This window comes from Phalaenopsis equestris, unplaced genomic scaffold (genome assembly GCF_001263595.1).
Source record: "Phalaenopsis equestris unplaced genomic scaffold, ASM126359v1 Scaffold000002, whole genome shotgun sequence".
Classification (NCBI taxonomy): domain Eukaryota; kingdom Viridiplantae; phylum Streptophyta; class Magnoliopsida; order Asparagales; family Orchidaceae; genus Phalaenopsis; species Phalaenopsis equestris.
Window position 1 is genome coordinate 73,361,334 of NW_018164444.1, and position 27,408 is coordinate 73,388,741.

The window sequence follows — 27,408 nt, forward strand, 5'->3', positions numbered from 1 at the left end:
CCCCGGCCGCCCCGCGTCCCCCGCCCCAACCCCCGTCGGCCTCGCCGGCATACCGCCGACCGGCTGCCCCTGCGCGTTATAAAACGCTCCCCCACCGCCGCCGCTATTCAATACAGATTGCGCCGAAAGGTGATTTTTCCCGGCGGCGCGGTGCGCGAGCGTTTCGGCGCGGTGCTCCGCTTTTTCGAGATGGTATTCCATCTTGGCTTCGGCCTGACGCGCTTTCGACAGCTCGTGAGCGATCTCTTTCTCTTCGCGTGTTTTCGCGCCTTTCTTTTCTGCTTTTTCTTCTGCTATGGCGTGTCGGATTTCTTTTTTCTCCTTCGACTTGCTAGCCATGTCGTTCATCTTCTCCTTTGCGAACTGCATCTTTGCTCTGAAATTTGCGTTTGTGTTGGTTTGATTTATATGCGACGATGGGGAGGAGCATGGAGGACGCGTGCAGATTTGGGGGTTTTCGTGCGGAGAGGCCACGTGTCTACATGAGATATGCATGGCATTAACGTGGCGTTCGGAGGATGGCTACGGAGAGCCGATCAGAGAAATTCAGCGTAATGGATAGGAATGTTATTAAAATAGTAGGGAAATTTTCCATGCGTATGCAAATGCCTCTTGATTTTATCTTTATAATATTTTATTAAAATATCAAAAATATGAAAAAATATGAAAAATATGAAATGTGTTTTTTTTTTTAATTTGAAAGTTGATTATATTTTTACATTATATAAATGATTTGGCAGTTAAAAAAATGTTAAAATTAATATTTGAGATATATAACAACATAAAGTTATGTGAATGTATGTAAATATTTGTGTGTTGATTCCTTTTGAGATGTAGGTCTCATGCTATTTTTGAGAGCATACAACTCAATAAAGACTTTCCATCACTTAGAGAGAGAGAGAGAGAGATTCAGATTAGTCTTGAGAGAGAACCTTAGAAAATGTATTGAATTCTTATCTACTTTGAGTCACAGAGATATGCCCCAAAGAAGTTCCCCAGTTATAAGATTCTAGAGAGAGAAAGAAAGAGAAATTACATTTAGGAAGCAAGAAGTTAGAGTGTCACATCTATCTCCTCAACCCTATACACAAAGGAAAAAAGTAATAAAATAATAGTGAGATACATTTCACACTGTATAGCATCCTCCCGCGTCGTCTTGATGAAAAGACTGTGAAATGTTTGCCAAGCAGTGGTGATAGAATGCACATCCCTGGTGTTTGAGTGAAAAGATGGAGTCCTAAATGTTGGGTGATGCTTTTAGTAATAGATTGAAATATGTTCTTACAAGTCATGATAGTCTTCTTCGACAACCACCCTCACACAAGTGAGCTAAATCGTCCTTTTAGGAAAAATGGATACAACCACCTTGGTGGGTGGGCTCAATTCTACCACTCCAACAAGTCGGCTCATTTCAACCACTCGGCGAGTGGGCTTGATTAGGTAGGTGAACTTAATTCAACCACTTGAGTGGGTGGACTCCATTTAGACACTTCAACATGTGGCCTCAATTTACTCACTTCGGCATGTGGGATCAATTCAACTAATTTGACAAGTGAGTTCAATTCTGTCATTTCGATATGTTAGCTCAATTCAGCTAAATAATTAAAAAAATAACAAAATCATATTTGTGTATGCACTTAGCTCATCGATTCTCTCAACTCTTCAACTTGACTTCCATGACAAGAACGGGAATATGAAGATTTTTTCAATTGTTTGACCGACCTTCTTAAGAGATCTACAAGGTGAGAATATATCATGTCTTCAAAATCAACTCTTTTTATCCATCGTGCTCATTGGTTGTTCCTACAGGAAATTAGATTCGTCTTTGCTTAACAAAACACCAGACTGGCCTTCACTGAGGGTCATGTTGCGCTTCATCTCAATGGAGTAATCTCTCAAGTTGTATTAATGAGGGAGATCTACTTTTTCCTTAGGCGCATTGGATCCCATGAGGGAATGGCTGATTCAACATTTCCATTTACCTATTGAGATCTTGTTTTGTTTAAGCATTAATTTTCACTCAAGCAATTAGTTTGTAGCTACGTTGTGGGCCTCTAAAAGGAAAAATCACAAAAAGATAAGTTAGAGGCTATATATAACATTAGTTAAAAAAAATTTATGAAGCTTAAGTATGCATACTCCTTTCAAGGTTCTTATAGCGTAGCGAAAGAATGACATTCTGCCTTATATAATATTTTATGGATCCTATTATGACTTTAAAAAAAAAACACCCACGGTGAGAATGAACCACTCAAGGGCTTGTCCGGAGGTGAATGTCCAACATAGGAAGCAAATGACCCTCATGAAATTAAAAGAAGAATCATGAGATAAAGTCAAGACTTCTGGGAAGGATGAAGTACATAATGAGAGTTCCCCCTTTGGTTTGATGAAAAAACATATAATCTCATTGGGCTCCTTTGAGAATACATTGTGAAGGGCAAATTTGACAGAAAATGTGTCATGTTCTCTATTAGAATCTTTTTTATCAGGGACGGTTTCTCTCGATTTAAATGATTCGATAGAGGGATAGCTTTCTGTGATGCCAAAGGAGCAGGGATAACTTTTTACTGCAACACTTATCATACTTGGCCTTGCTAGTGAGTTTCCTTTAATTTGTATTCATGTATCTTCAATTTACAATCTTCAAATGGAAACTCTTATGTAACCTACAATGGTGGTGGAGTAGATGGGACGAAGGACTGGCCATCAATTTAGAAAAAAATCTATGAGGGTCCCATGAAGTTAGGAAGTGTCTCTCTTAAGGATCCTGTTGTTGAGGGAAAATTTTCGATCGAAGTGTTGATAGCCCCTTTGTTAAAGATAACATTATGCAATATTGTCAATCCAATACTTTCCTTATTGAATATGGTAGCCTTTTTCCCTTAGAGACATTAATGGACCGGGTCAGGGAAGGTTTGGGACCAGGACATGTTGATACTAGGTTGTTCGAGGGATCTCAAAGCAAGCTATTGAAAGAAATTCTTTACCGAAGAGATCCCACCAGGCCCTAGTTGCAAATCAACTTTTCTCCATCTCAAAAGATAAACAAATAATGATTGATTGTGTCGCGATTTTGGAGGATAGATTGTTGGATGCACGAGGGTGTATTATTGATAGTAGATCGAAAATTCCAGGAGTAGAGAAAAAAGTTCAAAAGAGAGCATGTCGCATTACATCAGAAGATGAAATCCACAGATGCTAATTTGGTATACATCATGCAGCATTTGGTGTAGAGGATATTAAGAAAGAATGATTTATATTTTTTTATGGTTGATCATGTATCCAATCGTCTTTTTAAAGACTTTTAAATTTTGTACTTATATCCACAATTAATAATTGATATTTCTGAAATATCTTTTTTTTTCTTAATAATACATTATTTGTTATTTTTTTCTTTTATATCTCATAATTTATAATTTCATTTGAGATCCACATGAGTTGGACTTCTTTTCAAGAAGATTCATGTTATTTATATCTTTCGAGGGAGGAGAGTTCTAGTAGGAAAACAAACTTCTAGTTTTTAGTTCTCAATAAGGCGTCTTATTTGGAGGGAAGAGAAACCTCTTCTTTATTGAATAAATAATAAAGAGGCTCGTAAGTGGACAAAAATTAAGTGAAGTGGGCCCAATTGGAGTATCTTTTTGATAATGTTGTGGCCGTGAGGGTGACAAGGAAAGAGGAAACTCTAAATATAGTGTACCTTGAACAATTTTGTTCAATTTTGTGTGGATTTAGCCTGACATTTTGAATACCTTTAGGTTTATTCTTGCTAATATTAGCCCTAACTCAATTGTGAATGTGATGACGGTTGTTATTTATGCTTTCATGGGGTTCATAATAGTTTACAAACCTATTTCACCATGTCTTTCAGCTAAAGATGTTGGATGGGATGTTTGTATTTTCTTTGCAGCTGAAGACGATGTTTTTGGCTAACAAAATGCCAGCCAATTGGAATAAGCACTTATTTTTGCTTGTAGTTTGAGTGGTTGGGATATTCCAACTAGGATGCAACACATGGGAAGGGAGATGTCTGGCTCATTGTTGTTGATTGAGGAAGAAGAGAAGAGTTATAATGCTTTTAAAAAAATGCAAATCGATATTGTTTGTTGTACTTCCTCTGGCTTCATTAAGAGAATGTTGGAGGGTAAAAAAATGGTCAATAAATCTGTATTTAATAGTTTTCGTAATGAATGAGGATTTTTTTATTACCAAATTTGATGATTTATATGAATTTTGTCGTTTGATTTGTAGACTAGAAGAAGAGCATTGGTGTGTCTCTGGTTGATCGCATCGACGCTATCCAGAGCCAACCATTGAATATTGGTGTTGCATAGCCTTTGACAATGGTGGAGAACAAGACTAAGGAGGAATGAATCAAATAATATGTTCTATAAATGCTCCCTCATCATGAGGCATTGCACACAGCTTATTTGAGATAGCTGATGATAGAGGGGGCTCCTAAAAGTTCTATGGTGACGTGTGTCATGCCTTCAGTACTATAAAGCAAAGCAAAAGTACTCATGGAAAGAGTCCTTCAGAGATATCCCTATGAAACCCAGTTGAATTTACGGGAGAATCTTTTATCAGAAGTTCCATGGATTAGTCCATCCATGAAAGTAAAATCATGATTATTAACAATGATGATAACAAGGTATTGGGGTTGATTTGACTAAGGATTAATCTTTTGATGGAGGACACTCACTTATATGCATACTTAAGAAAATAATAATTAAAAAAAGAGAGAAAAAAGATAGAAAGAGAAGTAGGGTGCATTTAAGTAAGAAATAAATAATTTTTTTGGGTGCTTATAACTGTAGTTATTTATAACCTTCATCTTTGTAAGGGCAATGTGTAGCATTGTATTCTTCTGCTAGTTAAAGTGATAATTTAATTTGTAATATTGATAGTTTTATAAAAGTTATAATACTTAATTTATCTCATTTCAAGTTTAATATTCTATTTATTTTTTATGCCGCTACAAACAAAGGCTTACTTGAGCCAAACAAAAAAATGAAATTCTCTTTTACAGTGCTAATTCACTTTTGTAGTTTCTTTGTTGTTCTTTCTTTTGTTTCACTTAGGTTTAGGCATCATATTTTCAGATAATTGGTATTCAAGTAATATTACAAATTTATACTCCTAAAAAGACATTCTGAGTTGCCCAATTGTCGAATTATTGAATTGCTCAATTGTTGAATTAATCAGCTATTGAATTGTTGAACCAACTGTCAAACTGCCTAGTTGCAAAATTGCCCGGCTGCCGAACTGGTCAGCTGTAGAATTGTTGAGTTCTTCAGCTGTCAAATTGCCCAACTATAGAATTGCCCAGCTATCAAATTGTCCAACTGAAAAACTATTAAATTGTATAAAACTCAAAGTGATCGAATTGCCTAGCTAAGAAGTGATTAAATTATCAAACTATCAAAGTGATCATGCTGCTAAACTTTTGAACAACCGAATTATTGAACTTGCAATTTGCAGAATCAACAAACAGACGAATTGGACAAACTTTCAAACTGCCAAACTGATAAACTGATGAACTACCAAGTTTAACTGCATAGCGAGACATAATATAAAGTTGTGGAAGATAATTTAAAGCTACAAAACATGATATAAAGTTGCAGAAAATGACCTAATAGTGTGGGACATGATATAAAACTAAAAAACATGACACAAAGATGTTGAACATATTGTAAAATTGTTGAGAAAAACATAAAATTGTTAGATATGACTTAACATTATGTACATTTCTATAATTTTTTATACCATTATAAAATGACACCCCATGTCTTATAAATAGGAAAAAAAATGTAGAAATGAGGGGGTCTGAGGCAGGACTCTCTCTTCCAATGGGTTGTTCCTCTCTCTTTCTATCTCCCGCTTCTACTCAATGCTAGGAGAATTTGGGCATAACCCATGGACATTACATGGTTACATCCCAAAATGATTTAACAATAAAAATTATAATGATTGAATAGTTTGATGACAAATAAGTTTTGACTTTTAGAGAATTAAGTTGCAGGATATATTAGTTAGAGGTTGTAAAAGTACTGATAACACATGTCAATGTACTTAAAAATATGAGTGAAGAAGATAAAATAGAGATGTATGTGATGTTCTTTAAAAAGTTTATGAGAGATGAGATATTGATAGAGATTTCATTAAAAAAATTATAGAAGATTTATGATTCAAGATGGAATCATTGTACATAATTAGAAATTTCTTCAACACACTTTATTAGAAATAAACACTATACTTGCTTCATAGACACAAAGTTACACCTCAAATCACATTTAAATGAGTTTGATTTCATTCTTTAGGATATATATATATATATATTAAATTTCTAATTCGAAAAAATATTACGTGCGGACGAAATAGATGCAGATAAGTGCTAGTTTGATGATATTTATTGATAATATTATAATAATATTATAGTAATATTAACCACAATATAACTAAATATCATAAATCCACACATAATATTTGCCCTTCTAATTCTCATCACTTGCAACCGGCGGCTTTGCTCGCATATCTTCGTGTGTGGGCACCACGTCTACCTTACCGCCACTTACCGGGCCCCCTGACATCCCACCATCCAATGAGGCCCCATCAGTACCAACCGGCGGTGGCACCGCCTCTTTCACGCCGCCACCACCCGACATCACCGGCACCCCACCAAACGGCCGGTCCTCTGCATCACCACCGCTGCCGTCGCCGTTTACAGAATCTGCCGGTGCACGGTTTGTTCCGATGGAACTTTTTAGGAGCGTCTCGGCACGGTGCCCCGCTTTTTCGAGATGGTATTTCATCTTAGCCTCCGCCTGTAGAGCTTTCGACAACTGGTGAATGATCTCTTTCTCTTCCCGTGATTTCGCCGCCTTCATTTCTTCTTTTTCTTCTAATTTAACGTTGCGCACTTCATGTTTCTCCCTTGCCTTGCTAACCATGTCTTTCATCTTCTCCTTTGCCACCTCCATGTTTTCTAGTCAGGATTTCGCCATATTTGAGCTTCTGTTGTCTTAATTTATATACAAGTGTGGTGAGGAGTTTAGATGACGCGTGGAGTGTTGGGAAGAGTAGTTCACGAAGAAGGAGCGCTGTGGCCATGCGTGGCAGTGCATGCAATTCGAATAACTTCAAACAAAAAACGTAAGTTGATTTTAATATATTAGCCCTTGGGTTTATATATATATATATATAGTTGGTCAGACATCTACTTGTCAATTATAAGTCTCTTATGGTCTGAGGTTCAAATCTCTCCGAGTGTAGGATATAGTACTCGAATCATTAGGCGCATTAAGGATGATCAGAACTCGTATAATAGCATGAGATTATATATATATATAGAATCAGTCTCTAAGTGAGTTATTTTTTTGAACTGCTGAATCTATGTATTTACTATTAATAATTTGATAAAAAAGGTAGTTGTTTTTGTAAATAGCAAAGATTCGAGCGGTCTACATGTAATTTAAAAATTAATGTTGAGTAATTAAGTTGCTACAATCTTGTTCGGCTAAACATTTATATATTTTATTTTAAATCCATGAAGTATTGTTTTATAATAATATATGCTTATTAGGCGCCGACAAAATGCTTAAATATTGATAAATCTAAATTTAGAAAGATTTTACGTTCAGATCTGTCACCAACTTCACCCACTTGCTCTGTTTTCGTTTGAGCATTGACACCATTTAAATATAGATGGTTTTGGCCTAATAGTTTATGATAAAAGCTATCTGAAAAGACTCAAGTAAGACTTTAGACCTTGTTTGAGACATGATCCATTCAAACAGACTTGAAATTTCATAACTTAGATCTTGTTTGAAGCATTGGTCATATATCATAATTTTGTCTTCCTTAGCTCACACAGTACTAATAGATCAATAAAATATTATTAAAGCATATGGTTAATTAAAAGGAACTCAGTGATCAAAAGCAGAGGTCAAAATATAAGAAATGAGAAAAGGAGAAAAAATTTAGTTTGAGCATCCCCATGTTTGGACTTTCAATAATGGGAGGCCGCATTACTATGCACGTGAATTTGTGTTGATGTGGCCTCTCATGATCGGTCGTCCGGACGTATATCCGGATGTACGTCACATCCGGACGTACGTCCGGACGTACAGTGTCTAAACGTAATATTTTCTCCATCACAACGACTGAGAAATATGTTTTTCATTGATGACTGAGGCATTAATCTAAGATAATGACATCATTTATGGTGATTAAGCATGTTGAGATTTATTACTTCATATATTGCAACTTGATTTTAACATTTTCCTTTCTTTTATTTCAAATTACTATCCCCATAGTTAACGTTGTGATATTATTATTATGCAAAAAATAATGCGGAAACATTGAAATTCACACAACAACAATCAAACATAAATGATTTATTTGGATCAACGTTAAGTTGATTTGCCTATGTCTATGGGGAGGGAGTTTCCATTAGTACAGGATGAAGAGAAAGAAAACAAGCTTGGGTTACAACTATGCACCCCACCTCTCTCTCATAAACACTAAGTCATCTTTTATAGAGGAGGCTTAGAGAATATAATGAAAGAAAATAATAAAAAGAAACAATTCAATTATAAGAAACACATTAAATACAATAATTTTCACCTCATATCTTACTTCAAGATAAGTAAGAGATGACAAAATGAACTCCAAACTCCAATTCAATTGCACTAAGATGATTGCCTACATGTCCCCTCCCTCCCGATAGGGATCAAATCTCGTATTCTTCAAAATGCCCTCCTGGGCAATCAGTCATGAGCACAGATGTTCACCAAATTCTTGTATTAGGTGAACCTCTAGACTAGTACTACCTTTGTGAGAAGGTCTGTTGGATTCTTCTCCGTATTTATCTTCTTCCAAAAAACCTTTCTGTCATAAATCATGTCTCGAACAAAGTGGTATCTCACATCAATAAGCTTGATATGAGTATGATGAAATGGATTTGTGGTCCAAAATATTGCACTATGACTGTCATAAAATACCATCAAAGACTCCTAATCAACTCTTAAGTCATTCGCTAGACCCTACATCCATATTTCTTCCTTCATTGCCTTAGTGACTGTCATGTGCTCACCCTCGATAGTAAACAAAGCAATAGTAGACTGCATAAATGATCTTCAATTGACTGGAACTCCCGCTAATTTGAATAAATAGCTCGTTGTAGATCTTCGTCTATCTGTATCACCAGCGTAGTTTGAGTCAGTGGAACCTAAACATAAATCTGTAATGTATGATTGTCTCAAACATCAAGCTAACATCAATTGTATCCTTCAGATACCTCAAAATACTCTTCAAAGCCCGCCAACAAGTTCTTCCTGGATCATGCATGAACCTGCTCACAACACCAACTGCTTGTGGAATGACTGGTATAGTACAAGCCATGACATACATAAGACTACCCACTATACTAGCATAAGGAACTGATCACATGTCTTTTTTTTCCTGATCATCTTTAGAACAATGATCAGAACTCAACTGAAAGTGAGATGCAATCAGTAAACTCAGGTATTGTTCTAGTAATCAATCCCAATTTTCTTCAGAACCTTCCAAACATAAGCTCATTACAAAAACCAAACATTTTCAGCTATTTTGTCCCTGAGAATCTATATGTTAAGAATTCTACTAGCTTCACCCAACTCCTTCCTTTGGAAATGTTTGAACAGTTGATTCTTCATTTTATCTATCTCAATTTGACTATCACATGCAATCAACATATCATCAACATATAGAAGCAACTAAATGAACTCACCGTTGACAAACTTCTTGAAATATACACAATGAACATATTGGCTCCTCGTATACTTCTGTCCCCTCATGAACTGATCAAATTATTTATAACATTGTCACGGTGACTGTTTCAACCCATACAAAGACTTGTATAATTTGCAAAGCAAGTCCTTTGAAGCTCCACATCCAGGCAGCTACAACATAGATCTCCTCTTGCAATTCTCCGTGTGGGAATGCAATCTTCACATTGAGTTATTTCAATATTAGACCGTACCATGCAACAAGTGATAAGAGAACACAAAATGAAGGATGCTTGAGCACTAGAGAGAACACATCATCATAATCAATGCCTTCTCATTTCACAAAGCCTTTTGCTACTAATCTTGTCTTGTACTGCACATCAACTCCATGAGATCCTCCTTTGCATACACCTTCTCGCACCAAATGACATTCTTCCTTAGAGGCTCTAAGTACCATTCTTGTGAACTGACTCCATCTTTTCATCTATTGTTGCACTCTAAGGATTACAGTCTGGGCTCTCCACAACTTTTTTGTAGTGAAAAGAAACTTTTGCCTCTGTATCTAATAGTACAAATCTAATGTGATCCATCAATCAAGCTAGTTATGGGACATTAGGGCGCCTGATCATGCTCCTAGCAATTGATTCCTGAGTAGATATCTCATCCTCAACATTTTTTTCCACCTCCTTCTAAGTTTTATCAACAAAAACCTCCCGAGTTGAAACTGAATCAGATATCTGTTTGGAGTTGACGAACATTGTGGAATAAATGGAGTTGTGTGAAACTCTAACTTCTGTTGCATATCTGTGGTCCCAATAGAACTTTCCATCTTCTTTGAGTCGGAATTTTTCAAAAAGCTTGCCTTGTTGATTGTAACATTCTTGCGAGTGACAACCTTCCTTTGTGACTAATCATACAGCTTGAAGTCATTTAGTTCACGCCTGAAGCCAATGTAGATCATCGTCTTTGCTTGTGGTTCCAATTTATCATTACGCACGTGGTAGTAGGCTGGGCACCCAAACACTCTCATGTGCTCATAATCTCTAGCAGGACTCTTTGACAACATCTCCATTGGGGTCTTCTTCCCCATAATTATAGAAGGCAGAAGATTCACCAAGTGACAGACATACTCTACGACTTTGGCCGAAAAAACTCTATCTAACCTAGCATTGGATAACATACACCAGTTAAGTGGTGATATATCCCAGCTCTCTGGTACTCTTGCTAGAAAAGAGAAAGTATCTTCACTTTTGTGATTCATGGTGTACACCCCAACATAGGAGTAATCATAAAAAAAGAGATAAAGTATCTTCGCCCGTTGAATAATGTTGTCTTCTTTTGGCTCTAAACATCTATGTGACCATACTCTAAAATATCTTTTGTACAGTGGATGATAGTCTTAAAAGATACCAATGTATTCTTGTCAAACATATAATGTTCACAGAAATCATGCTTGTAGGTGCTTGCTCCTTTGAATAATCCCTTCTTCACTAAAGCATGAAGTGCAATCTTTCCAACATGAGCTAGTCGCATATGCAACAACATAGCGGCATCATAAGAATTATCAACAATATCAGTCGTTCTAGTCATTATAATATCCTGAAGATATTAAAGATTGTGATGACAAACTCCCTTCATAAAAATCATTGCACCATGACATATCCTCATAACTCATGTCTTAATAACATTAGTCAGCTTTCTCACAGTTTTGTCATGCATCTTGATAAAGATACTCTCCACACTAATAATATGATAAGTTTGATCGTTTCTCATAGTCATTGCACCACTATCCAGCTCTTTGTATGTACAAAACCAGCCTCGATGAAAACAAATGTAATTGGTAACATCTGTGTCCAGAATCTAACACGAATCATCTATAAATAAATTGTGAGATACTATAAAAAATAATACATCTAAATATGCATCTTCACATCTTTCCACACTAATATTGACTTTCGTCATAGATGCAATTTTCTTTCCCTTCTCCTTAAGTTTCAAACAATTTTTCTTCCAATGACCATTCTCTGAACAGAAACCACACTGATTTTTCCCAAGGCTGTGCCTCGCTTTTGAGAAGCTTTTCCGCCGCAGCCTTTCTTTGCCAAATGCTTCTTCTTATCAGACATGTCACGTTGGAGTGTAAATGCTTCAGTTGATTTCATCTTTGTGGACTCCTTGTCTCTTCAACGAAACTCATTATTCAACAGTGTCGTAATCACTTCGCCATAATTCAAGACCTCCTTCCCATAAATGACCGTCATAATAAAATTTTTGTACTCATCTAGGAGTGAATTCAATAGAAGGAGTGTCATATCTTCTTCTCTAATGTCCTCATCCAAATTTAAAAATTTGCTAATAGTTTTGTGAAGTCACTCAAGTGCTCATCAATAGTAATCTTGTCTTATATAAAATCTGTAGAGCCAATGCTTCATATGGAGACGGTTCTCCACACTCTTCATGAGACATCTGTCCTCCAGTATCCTCCACAATTTCTCTACAGATGTTTTCATCATCACCCTATATTTGATATTCTGGGTCAAAGGTTGAATTCAAACTTAACCATGGAATTCAAAGGTTTGACGGTATTACAAACATGCCACTAAGTGGTTATTTGTTTCCTATTAGAGCTGTAAACGTGCTGTGCTGGACCGAGCTCTCACTTGGCTCGTGTTCGTCTTGTTAGAACTTAATTAATTTTAAAATTGGCTCGTGTTCAAAACTCATTGTGAACAATGTGTTCGTGTTCGGGTTGAACTTGTCTCATTTAAATTAATTAGAAAAATGATTTTAGGGCATTGGATTCGAAGTTGCACCATTCCTATGGAATGGAATGCTCGGAACCATATGATATGTATGTATGTATATATGTATGTATGTAGATATGTATGTATGTAGATATATATGTATGTATGTATATATGTATGTATGTAGATACATAGTGTATGTAGATATATATGTATGTATGTAGATATGTATGTATGTAGATATATATGTATGTATGTATATATGTATGTATGTAGATATATTATGTATGATACATACATACATACATACATACATATATATACATTTATATCTACTTACATACATACATACATATACATATATACATACATACATACATACATACATAACAAAAAATTTAAGCACAAACTACTTAAGAAGCCGAACAAGAGCTATTTGCAAACAACGAGTTTTTTTTACAGCCAAATTCATGATAGGATGAAGTTTTCAAATACTTCCTAATGAAGTTGTTTGGCTTCTTCAAAGAAATTTGTTTAATTTTTTTATTTGTTATTCTTATCTTTCAGATATAAGTTTGTAAAATTATCTCATTGTCAATACTTTTAATTTTGTGTGAACTGCAATTCTTCGTTTATCTCTTTTTTATATTATTTCATATATGTATGGTACTGGACATAGGTTTACTAGGCCGGATCATATAAACTTTGATATTGATTATTTCATATATGTATGGTACTGGACATAGGTTTACTAGACCGGATCATATAAACTTTGATTTTCTACTTTGCCATGCATGATTTCTTTTAGGGAAATTTACATACCTACCAAGCAACTTTTATGCATTTACATATATAGCACCTAAAGTCGGATATTTTATAAATGTTGGTGTTAAAAATTTATGCATGAAAAAATATAATTCACTTTTAAAAAGTTAATGGCAGTGCTAATTTTGATATGAAGTCAAAAGTTCGGTTGTTATGCACGTAAACAAGAAAGATATATATGTAAAATATAAGAATTTCGTGGCATGCATGTAAATGCCCTTCTTTTATTGTTGCTTTGGTGCATCATATATAGCCCTGAGTTATGGTGCCATTATATTATAATTATATCTTGAGCATGAATGTTTCTTAATCACTAGATTGAGTTATGAGGCCACAAGCACACTCGATTAGGCATGAATAAGGATGTCAATTCGGGTAAAGTCACATGATGTCAACTTAACCCGAACCCAACTCATTTTTGATATGGGTCAAATATTTAGCATGAATTACTTAAGCCAACCCCAACCCATGTAACCGATCATTATGTGAACATACAGTTTTTTAGATCGAAACATACATGAATCATTTAACAATAATAATATGATTGTTATTTAAACACATAATAGAGAAAGAGTAAATATATGAACAACACACCAATTAAAGAGCGTCACATCCGGTTGTAAACGTGCGAAGCTCGAGTGAGCCTAATGTTAGGCTCATTTGACCCTTATTTTTTTTTTTCAAAAGACGCTCATATTCTGAATGACTTGTAAAAATTATGTTTGTGTTTGTTGTAGGATCTAAATTACCTCAAATCATTTAAGAAACAATACAATTTAACATTTTTTTTAAAATATAACTTAAAAATCAATTTTTTTTAAAATATAACTTAAAAATCAATAGAAACTATTATAGTAAAATTAAATTTTTAATTATTTACTTAATTTGAACTAAAAAGAGTCATACAAAATTGAATAAAAAAATATTTGTGGTCCGTTCATTTATAAATCGAGATAAAAATAAAAATTATTCACATGCAACTTAATTGTTTAACAAACGAATCGAACACGAACTATTTAACAAGACCATTTTGACAGCCACAGTGCCGTGTTTACGATAGGCACCTAATAATCGCTTAGCTCGAACATGTCCCAAATGGATAAAAACTCACCAGAGCTAAGACCAATCCTACATTATGTCAAAAGAAGAATTGAATAAAAATTATAAAGATCAAAATTTTGGTCAAGACCAACACAAAACTAATTGATGCACTTTGAGCTGAGTGCAATATAAATTTTAATTGTAGATATTGCACTAAGCTCAAAATATATTCATTTCAGATAAATAAAAAACTTCTGATCAAAAAACATAGAGAATCTGCAATTATTATTTCATCATTCGATCTTTCTAAACATTATGGCATAGAAGCCTTTGGATTACGGTTAGTTTGTTGTTAGCTTTATGATCCTTGCGAGACAATTATCCCTAGGCCTTGGATGAGGCAAATATCTCACAGGACAGTCTGGATTGACCCGTTCAAGTCTGCACGCCAAAAATTACAGTTTGTGAGCTAATTATAAAAGTGAGTCATTTATAATCAGCTGATTTCTTAGCAGAATATAGAGATTGGGAAAATTGTTAGAATGCCCCCTGAGTTTTTGCCGGGGGTTATTTAGGTTCCCGAAAGTTTATAGAAGTGTCAAATTAGTCTCGAACTTCTTAATAGGGGTTGAAGTAGTCCTTAGGGACTGTTTTAGACCCTGTTAAGAAAATCTGAGGACTAATTTGACATTTTTATACTCTTGGGATTAGAATGGTCCCATGAAAATATTCGTTGGACTAATTTGGGACTTCACTCTTTAGAGAACTGAGCCAAAATAGCTGAACTATTCTTGAGAGATTGGAGTTACCATTTATGCTGCAAGATTTGTATGCATGAGTTATTATAAAGATTTTTTATTTTGAAAAAGTTGGATGGTAACTTTCTTGCAGTTGCTACATTTACGCAAATCTGATTCTCAAAAGTAATTTCTCACTATAGAAATTTTTAAAAACCAACAAGAAAATAGCAGCCAAATGAATATACGGTAGAATTTCTAACGCAGCAAGAAAGTTGCCCCAAACAGACTCATAATTTTCATATTGAAACAAAAATTGCAAGATTATCATCAATGTTGAGCTTCTCAAACATTAAAACACTATAATTGCTAAAAAAAATTTTATTAATTGTTTCTCATTTCGATAGAACAAAGTGAATAGATAAATATTTTCCCAATATGTGAATGATGGTATCCTATTTCTTTTTCTACAGTTCCTTTTACTTCAAAAACTAGCATTGCTCATTTGATGCAAGGAACAATAACATTTACCTAGATTTGAATAAAATAAAATAAAAAAGCTTTATATTTTAATGCATCAAGCTTGATGGTGTCATGGAAGGTATGCATGAAGGTCTATAAATTAGAAACCAAGAGAAAGCCTGACCTGTAACCCAAGAGAAAATAATGCAGGAAAACCGAGATCTCTAGCTTGGCAAGTTCATTTCCAGGACAAAGTCGGCTACCAGCTCCAAAGGGAAGAAAGGTCCCAGCTTTTGGTACAAGATCCTAGACAAGAAAAAATTAAATAAATTAGAGGGAAATTTACATACATACCACAGAATTCTTATGTATTTACATATCAAACACTAAAGTTTTATATTTACACTTATAACACCTTTGTGTCATGAACCCATGCATTAATATTTCACTATTAATGAAATATTGACATTGGTACTTTTGATGTGATGCTAAATATGCGAGTGGTATGCATGTAAATATGAATTTATAGGTGTTAGATATGTAATAGTGTGGTATCTTTATGAATTTATTACAAATACAATCAGAGGTAAACAAGATAGCATTAAACAAATAGCAAATATCTAAGTAGAAAGCTTTTACTCACATCCCATCTAGATGGATTGAACTTCTTAGGATCAGGATAAACTTCAGCATCCATGTGGACACTCCTATACCATGGTTGAACTGTCCACCCTTTTGGAATTAAGTATCCTAGAATGAGATAAAAAGCAAATTTACATTTTAATAATCACATATGTAACCTCAGATGAAAAAATAGCACAGAAACTACGAGCAAATTTTACCATTGATGTAAACGTTAGATGTTGCTTTTCGAAAAGACACGAAGGAGATGTTTACGAGCCTTAATGTCTCATCAATAAACTTCACGTAGCGAAAAATCATATCTTATCAGGATTTAAAGCATAAACCTATAAGAACGAATATATTTTCCCATAAAAGATAATGGGGATCACTTTTCCCTCACGAAAAAATTGATTTTACACAAACCTTCGAAAGATATTCCATTTTTTGGACATCCTTGAGTCTTAATCCCTTCTGTGTGGGTAGCAAATTTCGCCTAATTTCTTCCTGCTCGGCCTAAATATCAATGAACAAGATAGTAATTTCATTTAGCAATTTTATAATGGAAGATTTACATACATAACGCTCAATTTCTATGTATTTACATATCTAACATATAAACTTTGTTTTTTACACATTACCAATGCATGAACAATTATATTTTACCCTTTAAAATTTAAAATGGTGGCATTTTTTATGTGACATGAAAGATTTGGGCGATATGAAGGTAAAAAATAAAGTTTAGGTTTTAGATATGTAAATACATAAAAAGTTGGTAGTATTTCCCTTTTATAGCTTTCCAAAATACCTGAATAATTCTCAGATGTATTCCATACCTTAGCTTTTTCAAAACATTCCGGGTTTTCTTGTAGGAAGGTGGTGGCCCACATAATAATATGACCAGAAGATTCATGGCCAGCATTGAGGTACATGATCAATATGTCAATGATTTGCTCGTCATCTAATCTACGGCCATTTTCATCTTCAACTTTGATTAAGCCATCCATCATGTCGTTTACCTTCCGAGGTCCTCTGGACCTCAAAGCCCTTCTGCCATCCAGAGCGGCTTGGAGGACTTGCACCAATTTCTTTCTAGCCTACAATGTATAGGCAAATTGTCAATTGAAGGTAAACAAACCAATCGGGTTTAATTTATCTGGTAAATAAATAGAGCTTATAAAAATATATCAAAATTTTGTAAGGGCGTTTACATACATACCACCCAATTCCTAAGTATTTACATATTTATCATCTATACTTTACTTTTTTTCAATTATACCATCCAAATTTTGCATATCACATCAAAAATACCACTATGTTAACTTTTAAAAAGTGAGGTACATCTTTTCATGCATAGTTAAGAAGGCGCGTATGTAAAAATTGAATTTTACCTGCTAGATATGTAAATAAATAGGAATAAAGTGACTAGTAAGTATATCTTTTAATTTTGCGAAAAGAATCCATTGTGATTATCATCTACATGATATTTAAGTATGTACTACATATTAAGAATATTTAATTTGTATCAAATGACTACTTGTAAAACGGCTTTTGATACAAAATACAATACTTGTTTCTAAAGCTATGATTGCCAATGCATTAATAGAATATATAGACCTCGAGGTTTTCGCACTCTGTTAATTTTTCATTTGGTAAATCGTCTGCCATCCAATTTTGATCAATTTGTATTGAAAAACTGCACTTTTCATATCAATAAATCATTAAACTTGATTTTTATCAACAACCATGTATTGATAATGCCGTAAATATTTAGTTTTCCCCATCCTCCATCAATAAAACACAAGCATATAGCAGATAATTAACAAAAATTGACAAAAAAAAGAGCTTTGTGCCTTGTCAACTGCGCTTCATGGCTCATGGCTCATGACTCATAGAATTAACTATCAAAGAATATTTGAGCTTTAGCCATAACTGTGATAAAATTATATATTTAAGTTAATCGCCTTATGAGAGGGCAGGGGCAAATCCAGCTAGAGTGAGATTTCTTAGTATGATAATACAAAAATCTTTGATATAGCATTGAGACTTTGGCAGTTTTGGTCAAACTTAAATTTATTAGTCCCAGCAGACTAATGTGGATGATATAGAATGCTCTAAACATGAAGCAACCAAAACCACTTCCTGCTAGAACTCTTAAATTTGTAACCTTTTTTTTTCTTTACATATTGTAGGGCAATATATCTAAATGGAGCTCCCTTGGGATAAAATATTAGTTCGATTTATGTCCATCATTGATTAGAGTCCAAAACATAGTTTTTTTTAGAATTTAATAGATAATTTCATAATAGGACGCCCTCTACTTTAGCATATTCTGATAATTGAACCTACATCAAAGGCAAAACAACAATAATAAGCCTTTATCTCAATAAGTGGGGTCGGCTAATGTACAATCATCCTTACCAACTCTTATAATTAGTTGCAAAGCTTTAGGCTTATAAGGTTATTGGCTAATGAATTTTGTCTACTTTGTTTACTCACTCATAGAAAATTAAGTCCATACAAAATTATAAATACAAGACATTTGGATTCATTTAGACAATTTATTATGTTACATGCCTTGCTGACTGTATCCCCTAATGTAGAGGAACAGATTATATGAATTTATTAAAAAATAAACCATAGCAACTATAGCTCCATATATAGAGAAAAACCTATCACGATTGGCAAATGGATCTACACAAATAGGTAGGGTAGCTAATTTGTTTTATTTATAAAACTACTATTTTTGAAAATCATGAAAAGATGGACCCTTTGAACACAAGTCTTGGCACGTGAGGATAAGACCAAGCAATTGGGAGCTACGCCTTTGCCCTAATATAAGGTCTATAATGTAAATGCATTTCAAAATATCTTGGTAAGTCTGAAAGTCAAATATTTGATTTTAAGTTAACAATGTGATTTGCCTTCATTCGCTACAATTATGTTTGGTGTATACAAATTATTATATACCATGTGATACCGAAGTTAGCCCAAACCCAATATGAAAATCAAGTAGGATTATTTAAAACAAATAGGAGGTTATGACCAACACATTTGAAAAGAAAAACACAACAATATATACGCAAACAAACACAGCTAGAGTGTATCCCAAGAATGTTGGTGGTGGTCGGCGAGGGTAAGAAAGGTGGCGTGGGGATGATAAAGGCGGTTGACAAGAAGAAAATAGCAAGGCAGTTGTTTCCCCAGTACCAGGTTGCAAGCAAATACTAGGGAGTGATGATAGAGAGCTACCCGGGCTGATGGCAGGAATGATGGATGGTTGAATGGTGGTGACAACAAAGAGGAGGGTCGGGCATCAACGAAACCACCGGAAAGGGTGGTACCAAGCTGCGACAGCATGTGAGGAGGACGACGGCAGCGAAGCGACAGCATGGGAGGAGGATGATGGCGGCGAAGGAAAGGAGTTGTGGCAACGACAACAAGCTGGAATAAGGAAAACAGATTCCAGCAGAAAACAGACGAAAACAACTGTTCGGGTTGGCGGTAGTGAAAGAGAATGACGACAACAATGGTGGAGAATGTGCAGGACTGCAAAAAAACAAAGGGAGGGCTGTCCAGGGGCTGCGACAGCAAGGAGATGGTTTCTTCCACTTCTCTTGCTCGTCTGAATGTATCTGATAAACAAATATGTAAGGAGGAATCAACTTTGGGACGAAATTTATGGCAAGCCGGACCACTCAAGAGAGATCTTTCTCTGGTATGACCTATATCCTATTAAAGAATTTTCTTCCCGACCAAGCTCCAAAGGCAATTTCTAAAATTGCAGTTTATCCCTTCTATTTGACCATCTGTTTGTGGGTACAGTGGTACATTCCTAAATTGAATATAATACCCAAACAATTCCTTATAGTCTTCCCGAGGTGGCACAAAAAAGACTAATTTTTGACATGCAGAAGGGGCAACTCAGAAAGAAGTCTAGATATCTGAAAAGTCTAAATTTCTCTTATTTGAGGTTGTCATGTATCTGGTGTCAATTCCTAGAACTCATGATCATCACGGACAACTAATATCAGTCATATTGATGCTCCTCTAAACACATGCAAAAAAATTATTTGTGGCATCATGCATCATACTATGCATGAACACTCATCACCTTAGACTCACTATCTTCTAGAGCAACCTCGACAAATCCAATTGAATTCGCTCTTGTTGGATCATCTCGGATCACTAGCATTTCTACCTCGTCAGTTGACAGTTGACAAACCTCTCTAAAAACTTATCTTCTTCTAGATCAATATTTATGTCTTCAACTGCTCCCAGAAGAGTGAAAGAGATCATTCTCCGGATTGTACAATTTAATTCAATATGCCCAAATCCATGACACTTGAAATATTTTCTGGCTGGAACAAATTTAGGAATACCGGTTCACTCCACCTAGTCTCTACTCTGAATCAATTTCTCATCAAGCAGGGTCGGCTTGGATGCTCACCCGAGTGTACTCTGGCTGTAAGATCCTGGGGTTGAACCTTGCCTGAAAGATGTGTTGGTCGCCAGGTAATGTGGTCTCTCTACTTTTGAAGCTGGGGTATGAACATGCGGTCTATAATGAGCTAGTAGGTATTAACGTTGCATCTCCCATTTCATTTTCGCTTCCGATCTCGCTGTTGAAAAACTTCAAGTTCACCCACCACTAAAATGCACTATTCCTTAACTTGCCGACAGCTACTTTCACCATTTCATTTGGTGAGACATCTTGACACTCAAAACACATTCCAAGGTCCAGAGCTACAACATGACCATGATGACCTTGTTCGGATCCATGTGACCATCAAAATATGACAAATGCACTGTTACTTTAGTCCTGTCTTTTCAGATATTTAAGGTCAAAACTTCAGAGTAGAGATTCTTTATTCCTGAAATCCACATGGTGAAAGAGAGTCGCTTCATTCCTTCGATCTAGCAAGTCAATCTTGTGACTACGGGTGACCTATGTTGATAGTCTCATTTCCTCAATTTTATTGGTCACTGTAGCACTCAACGAAATTGTCATTGTATCTCTTACTTGATAAGCTCCTGATCGGTGTCTGACTATTGTCTCTTCAGTGGCATGATTAGGATTCGGGTTTGAGTAGGTGAAGGAGGTGTGTAGGGGTGATGTAGGGAGAGAAAGAAAAAAATTTGGGTGGGTTAGGTATGAATGGATGCTAGAAATCCTAGGATAAGACTAGGGTTAAGCTAACTCTAATACTAAATGATACCGGAGTTAACCCAAACCATAATAGAAAAATAAATATTATTACCAAAAGAAAAAAGGTGGTTATAATCAAAACAATTGAAAAGAAAAATATAACAATAAACACAACAAAAACAACAAGAGTATATCCTAAGAATGTTGGGAGTGGTCGGCGTAGGTTTGGAAGGTGTCGTTGGGGTGGAAATGACGGCTGACAAGCAGAAAACAACAAGGCGGTTGTTTTCCTAGCGTTGGACAACAAGCAAACAACATGGAATGATGTGGGGGTTGTCCGATGTGATGGCAATAAGGATGGAGAGCTGAAATGGTGACGAAAACAAAGAGTAGGCCTAGATAGCAGCGAAACGACAGGAAAGGACGGTACGGGGCTGCGACACACACACAAGAAAATAGCAACAACGAAGGGGAAAGTTGGAGCACTGGTAGTAAGCTGGAAAGAGGGAAACGACAGGCCGGACAATAGGAATAGTTAGGAACAGTGTTCAGGGTGGTGACAGCGAGCGGGAATGACGGCGATAGCTTTGAGGAATACATGGGAGACTGCAAGAGGGCTATTCTGGGGCTGCGATAATAAGAGGGATGGTTGGACAAAAAAGGGCGGCTGGAATGAGTGGCGGCAAGGTGGGAGTTGGCTGGAAAGAATGGCAACGGGTGGAGGTGGACGTTGGTTACTAGAGTTGCAGGAAGACAGCATGAATGTTGTCTGGCGGTTCTAGCAATAAGTCAAGGTGACAGCGAGAACGAAGAAACAGTTGCAAAGGATGGAAAATCAAGGATAAATGTCTCCACAGGATTGAATTATATCCAAAGTATTATTCAATCATTAAGAGACGGTCACCACTTCGGATGAGTTACAATCGGAGCACCTTCTCTCCTTCAGGTACAACCCTAGAAGGGGAACGCCGGAAGTCGACGGTTGTTCTGACAGATATACAAGCAAAACTAAAAAGCAAAACACGTAAATCATATATATAACCCCTACATAATTAGGATGGGACTCGCGACAGAAAGGAGGTGCCCAATCCAAAGGAGGGAGTCAGTTGACGCAAGAGACGGTCCTGGCATTAGAATCGTGAGGACCCCGGGCACATGCATCCTGCGTCCCGCGTCAAATGCTCCCGCATCACCATGTAGATATTAATTTGAATCTATGTAGAATTATTAAAAACCACCAGATTATTAAATTATTAAAAGTAAATTTCAGCAATTGAAAGAGGCAATGAATTTTATGTGGTTAGACTCTCCAAATACCATATTCACATTTAAGAGCAACTCAAACTTAATATTCTCTCAAGTAATCTACTCCTTTACAACTGCTGGTGACACCTCTCCTTTTAAGGGAAAGAGCCCCACAAGTTCGTTATGAAAAGCGTGTCATTATTAAACCTTCTCTAGAGACTTACAAACTTACAGGAAAAAAAAAAAAAAAAAGAAATGATTACATATACCACTCAAATCTTATATGTTTACATATCCAACACTTAAACTTTAATTTTAATACATATGTCACCTTACTTATGCATGAAAAGGTTTATTTCACTTTTTGTAAGTTAAAATAGTGTTGTAACACCAGATTTTGGCAATTTTAAGGCATATTCCAAATTTTGTATCCAAATTTTGTATCCCTCAAAATTTGACCGGATCAATTTGATACAATTTTACATGTTGAATCGATCAATTTTGATACAAAACACCAAACATAAATTTTAAACATATGAGCATGTATAAAATTATGTAGTTATAAGTGTAATTATCTTTAATAAATCCAAATCCCTTTTCCTAATCCCCCGTCACCACCCCCAATCGAATTTTTCCGCATTAAGCCTCTCATGCAATTGTTGTGATGATATCGTATGGTTAGGAATCACTTGAATCCAGCCTAAATATTGTTTTCACTTTATCTCTCTCTCCCCCATACTCCATCCTTCAGTTTCGCATGCCTGGAGAGCTCCCTTTACCTTCCTACGATGCAGGCGCGATATAAGTGCATGACAGAGAATCTCATTTTTGTGCTATTTGAGACGTTCCTTTTCTTCACTATGTTTCTTTTTTGCATTTGCAATGAATTGATGCATTATGTGTGTTCCAAGTTGATGTAACTTTGCGGGAAAAGCCTCAGAACTGTCGAACTGAGAGCTACGCTCTCCAATAGGTCCATTTCATGAATTGCAGGGAGGGGTTAAGGGAATAGGTGGAAGGGGAAAGAAAAATATGCTGATCAGAGAAGGATTGGTTATGCCAAGAAGTCCTTTTGAGGTAATAATTCATAAATGGAAAAACTTTGGAGTTAAATCAAAAAATGAGTCGAGATTTCATAAAATTCTAAGATTTTCACGAATTACATGTTGTTTACATAAAGCGACAAGCTCGAAACGAGCATAGGAAAATTTGTCATATGACCGCTCCATCAATTCAAGTGAAATAATATTGTGCCAACTTAATAAAAATATTTTTCTATAATTTTTTACGTGAATTAATATTTTTCTATATATTGTGGATGAGTACTTACATTGACTATATGAATGCAAACTTGATTTGTCATCTACGATGCTATGATTTACCATGTTATGAATCTGATAAACATGTTTATGAAATCATTACATGCATATATTCGTTTACTATAATATGATATATAAAATATCTATGATAAATGTTTGTTACAGAAATTATGATTTAAAAAATATCACAAGTGATATTGTAAATAAATTATTACAAGAATACTTGCAAGTACGGATGATAAGGAATGATGAGATTCTCAACTTCTAGTATTCAAATAGAGACAACTCTAAAAACCTTTGGCACAGATGGTGATGGACGTTAAAAACTATCGGTACACAGGGATTTATTGATAACTGCTATGTTAGGATGGACCCAACCTTTATCAATGTTGAAGTAGTCTTCGGCCTGGGTATAGATTTATGATATGACAGAAAATGGAAATATTTGAGACCGATACAATTACTAGTGATATTCATATGATTAGATTAATGACTCATATGAATATCCTTATTATTACACATAAATGTATAAAATATATATTTTATACGATAATCATGATTTCTTGTATTACATGCATTTTCTTTTACATGTTTTATACAATTATAACATGTTGTGAAATGTGTTATAGACATGTACATAAATTACATATAAACATGCACGTTATTTCATTTTCGTCTATTAAATCTTATTTTAGTTTTAATTTTTTAGCTAAGCTTGTTGTAGCTCACTCTACATTGTTGACTTTCAAGAAGAGCTAAGGTATGATTTATAGCTTTTGCATTTCATAGTTTTTATAGCTTGTATAAACTTTTAGATTCATATGTTTATTATTTAGGATTTAACAGTTCTGTGTATTATCAGGAAAAGTTTTGATGACCTCAAATTAGCAAGAAAGTAGAAAGTGAGGCTCATGGATGAGAGACATGTATTGGTTCAGTTAACCGTGTCTGAAGACTACACTCGTATTTTCTCTAAAAAATATCTTAACATTGCCGGTAAACCAATGAAGCTACTCAAGTGGTCTCCTGATTTTGACCCCAATCATGAACCTCCTATTGTACCTGTATGGTTTAGTCTACCTGGTCTCAAGCTGCACTTTTTTCATCATCAGGATTTTTACTCTATTGGTGTCATACTTGAGGACCCTATGGAGCTAAATCTACCAACTTTCAACCTTACTAGACCTTTTGTGGTCAGAATACTTGTGAAAAAAGATATTACTTTGTCTGATGTTACTGAAGTCTGGTTGGGCACAACGCATAATGGATATTGACAACAAATCGTCATGGAGCATAGACCTTCTTATTGTTCTCAATGTAAGATTTCTAGGCATAAGCTTCATCTTAATTTGAAATCTAAAGATCAAGTGAATAAGGATGGATCTAAGAATAATCTGTACCACCTGGAGAGAAAGTTACCACAGGACAGAGTTTGGTGTCTGATTCTATTGCCTCTGATGGTACTGTTACTACAAGTGATGTAATGCTGACACCTTCAAACCCCATAGAAAACAATACTGATGGACTATCACCTATAAATGATAGTGTTCAGATTGATAATTAGGAGAACTTCGTAGCTCCATTTCTTCATGAAGTATCCGGTGTAGAGGTAACTCATACTTCACATATACTAGAACCTATTGTGGGTACTACGATTGGTATTCCTTCTGCTTCAACTCTACCACCCCATCAGACCGATTCTTCGGATGAGGAATGACACCAGGAGGAAGAAGAAGAATGGAGGTCGACTCCAACTCGAAAACATATTGGATGATACATTGGTTACTACTGGCAATGACAATCATCTTACCAATTATTAGCTTGCTCCTTCTCTAGAACTAGAGACAGAGGCAAGACCAAATTGGGTCGTTCTCTAGCCACCTGATACTATGTATTTCGACACTGTTAGGTTTTTTTTTTAAGTATCTAATGTATTTTCTATTTTTTCTTATTTTAAAACCTTATGTGATTTTTTGTGTGGGCAATGTGTCATGCATAGGCCCTCCCACACATTGTATTTGTATCTGTATCTTTTTTCTATTTAATATATTAGCCTTTTTGGGTTTTCAATATATATATATATATATATATATAAAGCCCAAAGGCTAATATATTAAAAAAAGATACAGATAGGTTGTATGAGTGGGTCCAAAAGAAGACACCCAACACACACGGTACAATACACACACAAATTCCAAAAAAAAAGAAAATATACATATAAAATCACAAAACAAAAATCACCAAAGCACGCAAAAAGTTGGGGACGACCCAATTTAGTCCTGCCTCTGCCTCTAGTTCTCAGAAGGGAACCAACTAACAAATTGGTGAGGTACGTACCATAACCTGAAGTAACCAAAGTATCATCCATTAGATTTCTAGGCTCAAGTAGGTCTTATTTCTTCTTTTTCCTCCTGGATGTGTAAACCTGTCATTCTTCATTCAAAGATTGAGTCTGCTCGTTCGGATGAGGTGGTAGAACCGTAGGAGAGAGATTGTCAACCATTCTAACCACAATATGTTCTAGTGTATGTAAAGTATAAGTTGTTGCTTCTACACCAGATACTTCATGAAGATGGAGCTGCAAGACTCTCTTGATTATCTATTCGAACACTATCCTTTGTAGGTAAGGATCCTTCAGTAATGATTTCAATAAGGTTTGAAGGTGTAGGTTGCCCAGCAGAGCCATCCAACATCACATCAATCACAGAAACAGAAACAGTATTGTCAGGAGGTCACAGGGGCTTCTTTTCTTGTGGTAATTTCCTCCACAAGTGGACCAAATGTGTCCAGAGCAGTGGGGTTAGACTCATCCTTATTCACTTTAGCTTTAGATTTCAAATTAGGATGAATTCTGAGACATTTATCAAGGCTATGCCCAAATATTTTATAGTGGGTACAATAAAAAATCTATATTTCATGGCAATTTATCGTCAATATCCATTATGAGTTGTGCCCAACCAGACTTCAGAAATATCAGGTAAACTAATTTCCCTTTCCACAAATATTCTGGCCACAGAATGCCTGGTTAGATTAAAGGCGAGTAGATGTAGTTTAATAGGATCCCCAAGTATGGCCCCAATAGAGTAGAAAATCTGATGATTAAGAAAATGCAACTTGAAACCAGGTAAACTAAACCATAACGGTACAATATGAGGTTCATGATTTGGGCCAAAAAAAAGGAGACCACTTGAATAACTTCATTGACTTGTCTGCAATGTTACAATATTTTTTAGAGAAAATTTGAACGCAGTCTTCAGCCACAGTAAACTGAATCAACACATGTCTCCCATCAAAGAATCTCATTTTTCACTTGTCTACTAGTTTGAGATCATCAAGACTCTTTCTAATAACTTCCATAGGTGGGTGCCCCCACTGAAATTTTCAAATAAGAGCGAACATGCATTTCTCAGTTAGGGTTGAAATTTCTAAAATAGATGTCGGCGCTTAAAAGGGGGAAAGAGTTTTTTGATGTTTGGGGGTCGCCCGTAAGAAGCCGTC

General features: G+C 35.5%; 2 protein-coding genes across 2 annotated transcripts in view; both read right to left on the bottom strand.

Annotated features, from left to right (window-relative positions):
- Positions 1 to 31: 31 nt before the first annotated feature.
- LOC110017854 (late embryogenesis abundant protein 6-like) lies at positions 32 to 380 on the bottom strand (the record flags this gene model as incomplete). The annotated part of the gene is given in 1 exon segment (XM_020714994.1): positions 32 to 380. A coding segment is annotated over 1 exon segment (338 nt), but the record flags the coding sequence as incomplete, so codon positions are not given.
- A 14,252-nt stretch (positions 381 to 14,632) lies between these two features.
- The window catches only part of LOC110026319 (ent-kaurenoic acid oxidase-like), a 54,816-nt gene continuing 42,040 nt past the window's right edge, over positions 14,633 to 27,408 (bottom strand). The window contains exons 3-8 of the mRNA XM_020727215.1: positions 17,034 to 17,294; positions 16,624 to 16,713; positions 16,419 to 16,497; positions 16,220 to 16,326; positions 15,761 to 15,882; positions 14,633 to 14,818 (exon numbers count right to left, since the gene is read on the bottom strand). Coding sequence (XP_020582874.1) covers positions 14,719 to 14,818; positions 15,761 to 15,882; positions 16,220 to 16,326; positions 16,419 to 16,497; positions 16,624 to 16,713; positions 17,034 to 17,294 — 759 coding nt within the window. The 3' untranslated portion in view covers positions 14,633 to 14,718. The remainder of the gene's footprint in view (positions 14,819 to 15,760; positions 15,883 to 16,219; positions 16,327 to 16,418; positions 16,498 to 16,623; positions 16,714 to 17,033; positions 17,295 to 27,408) is intronic.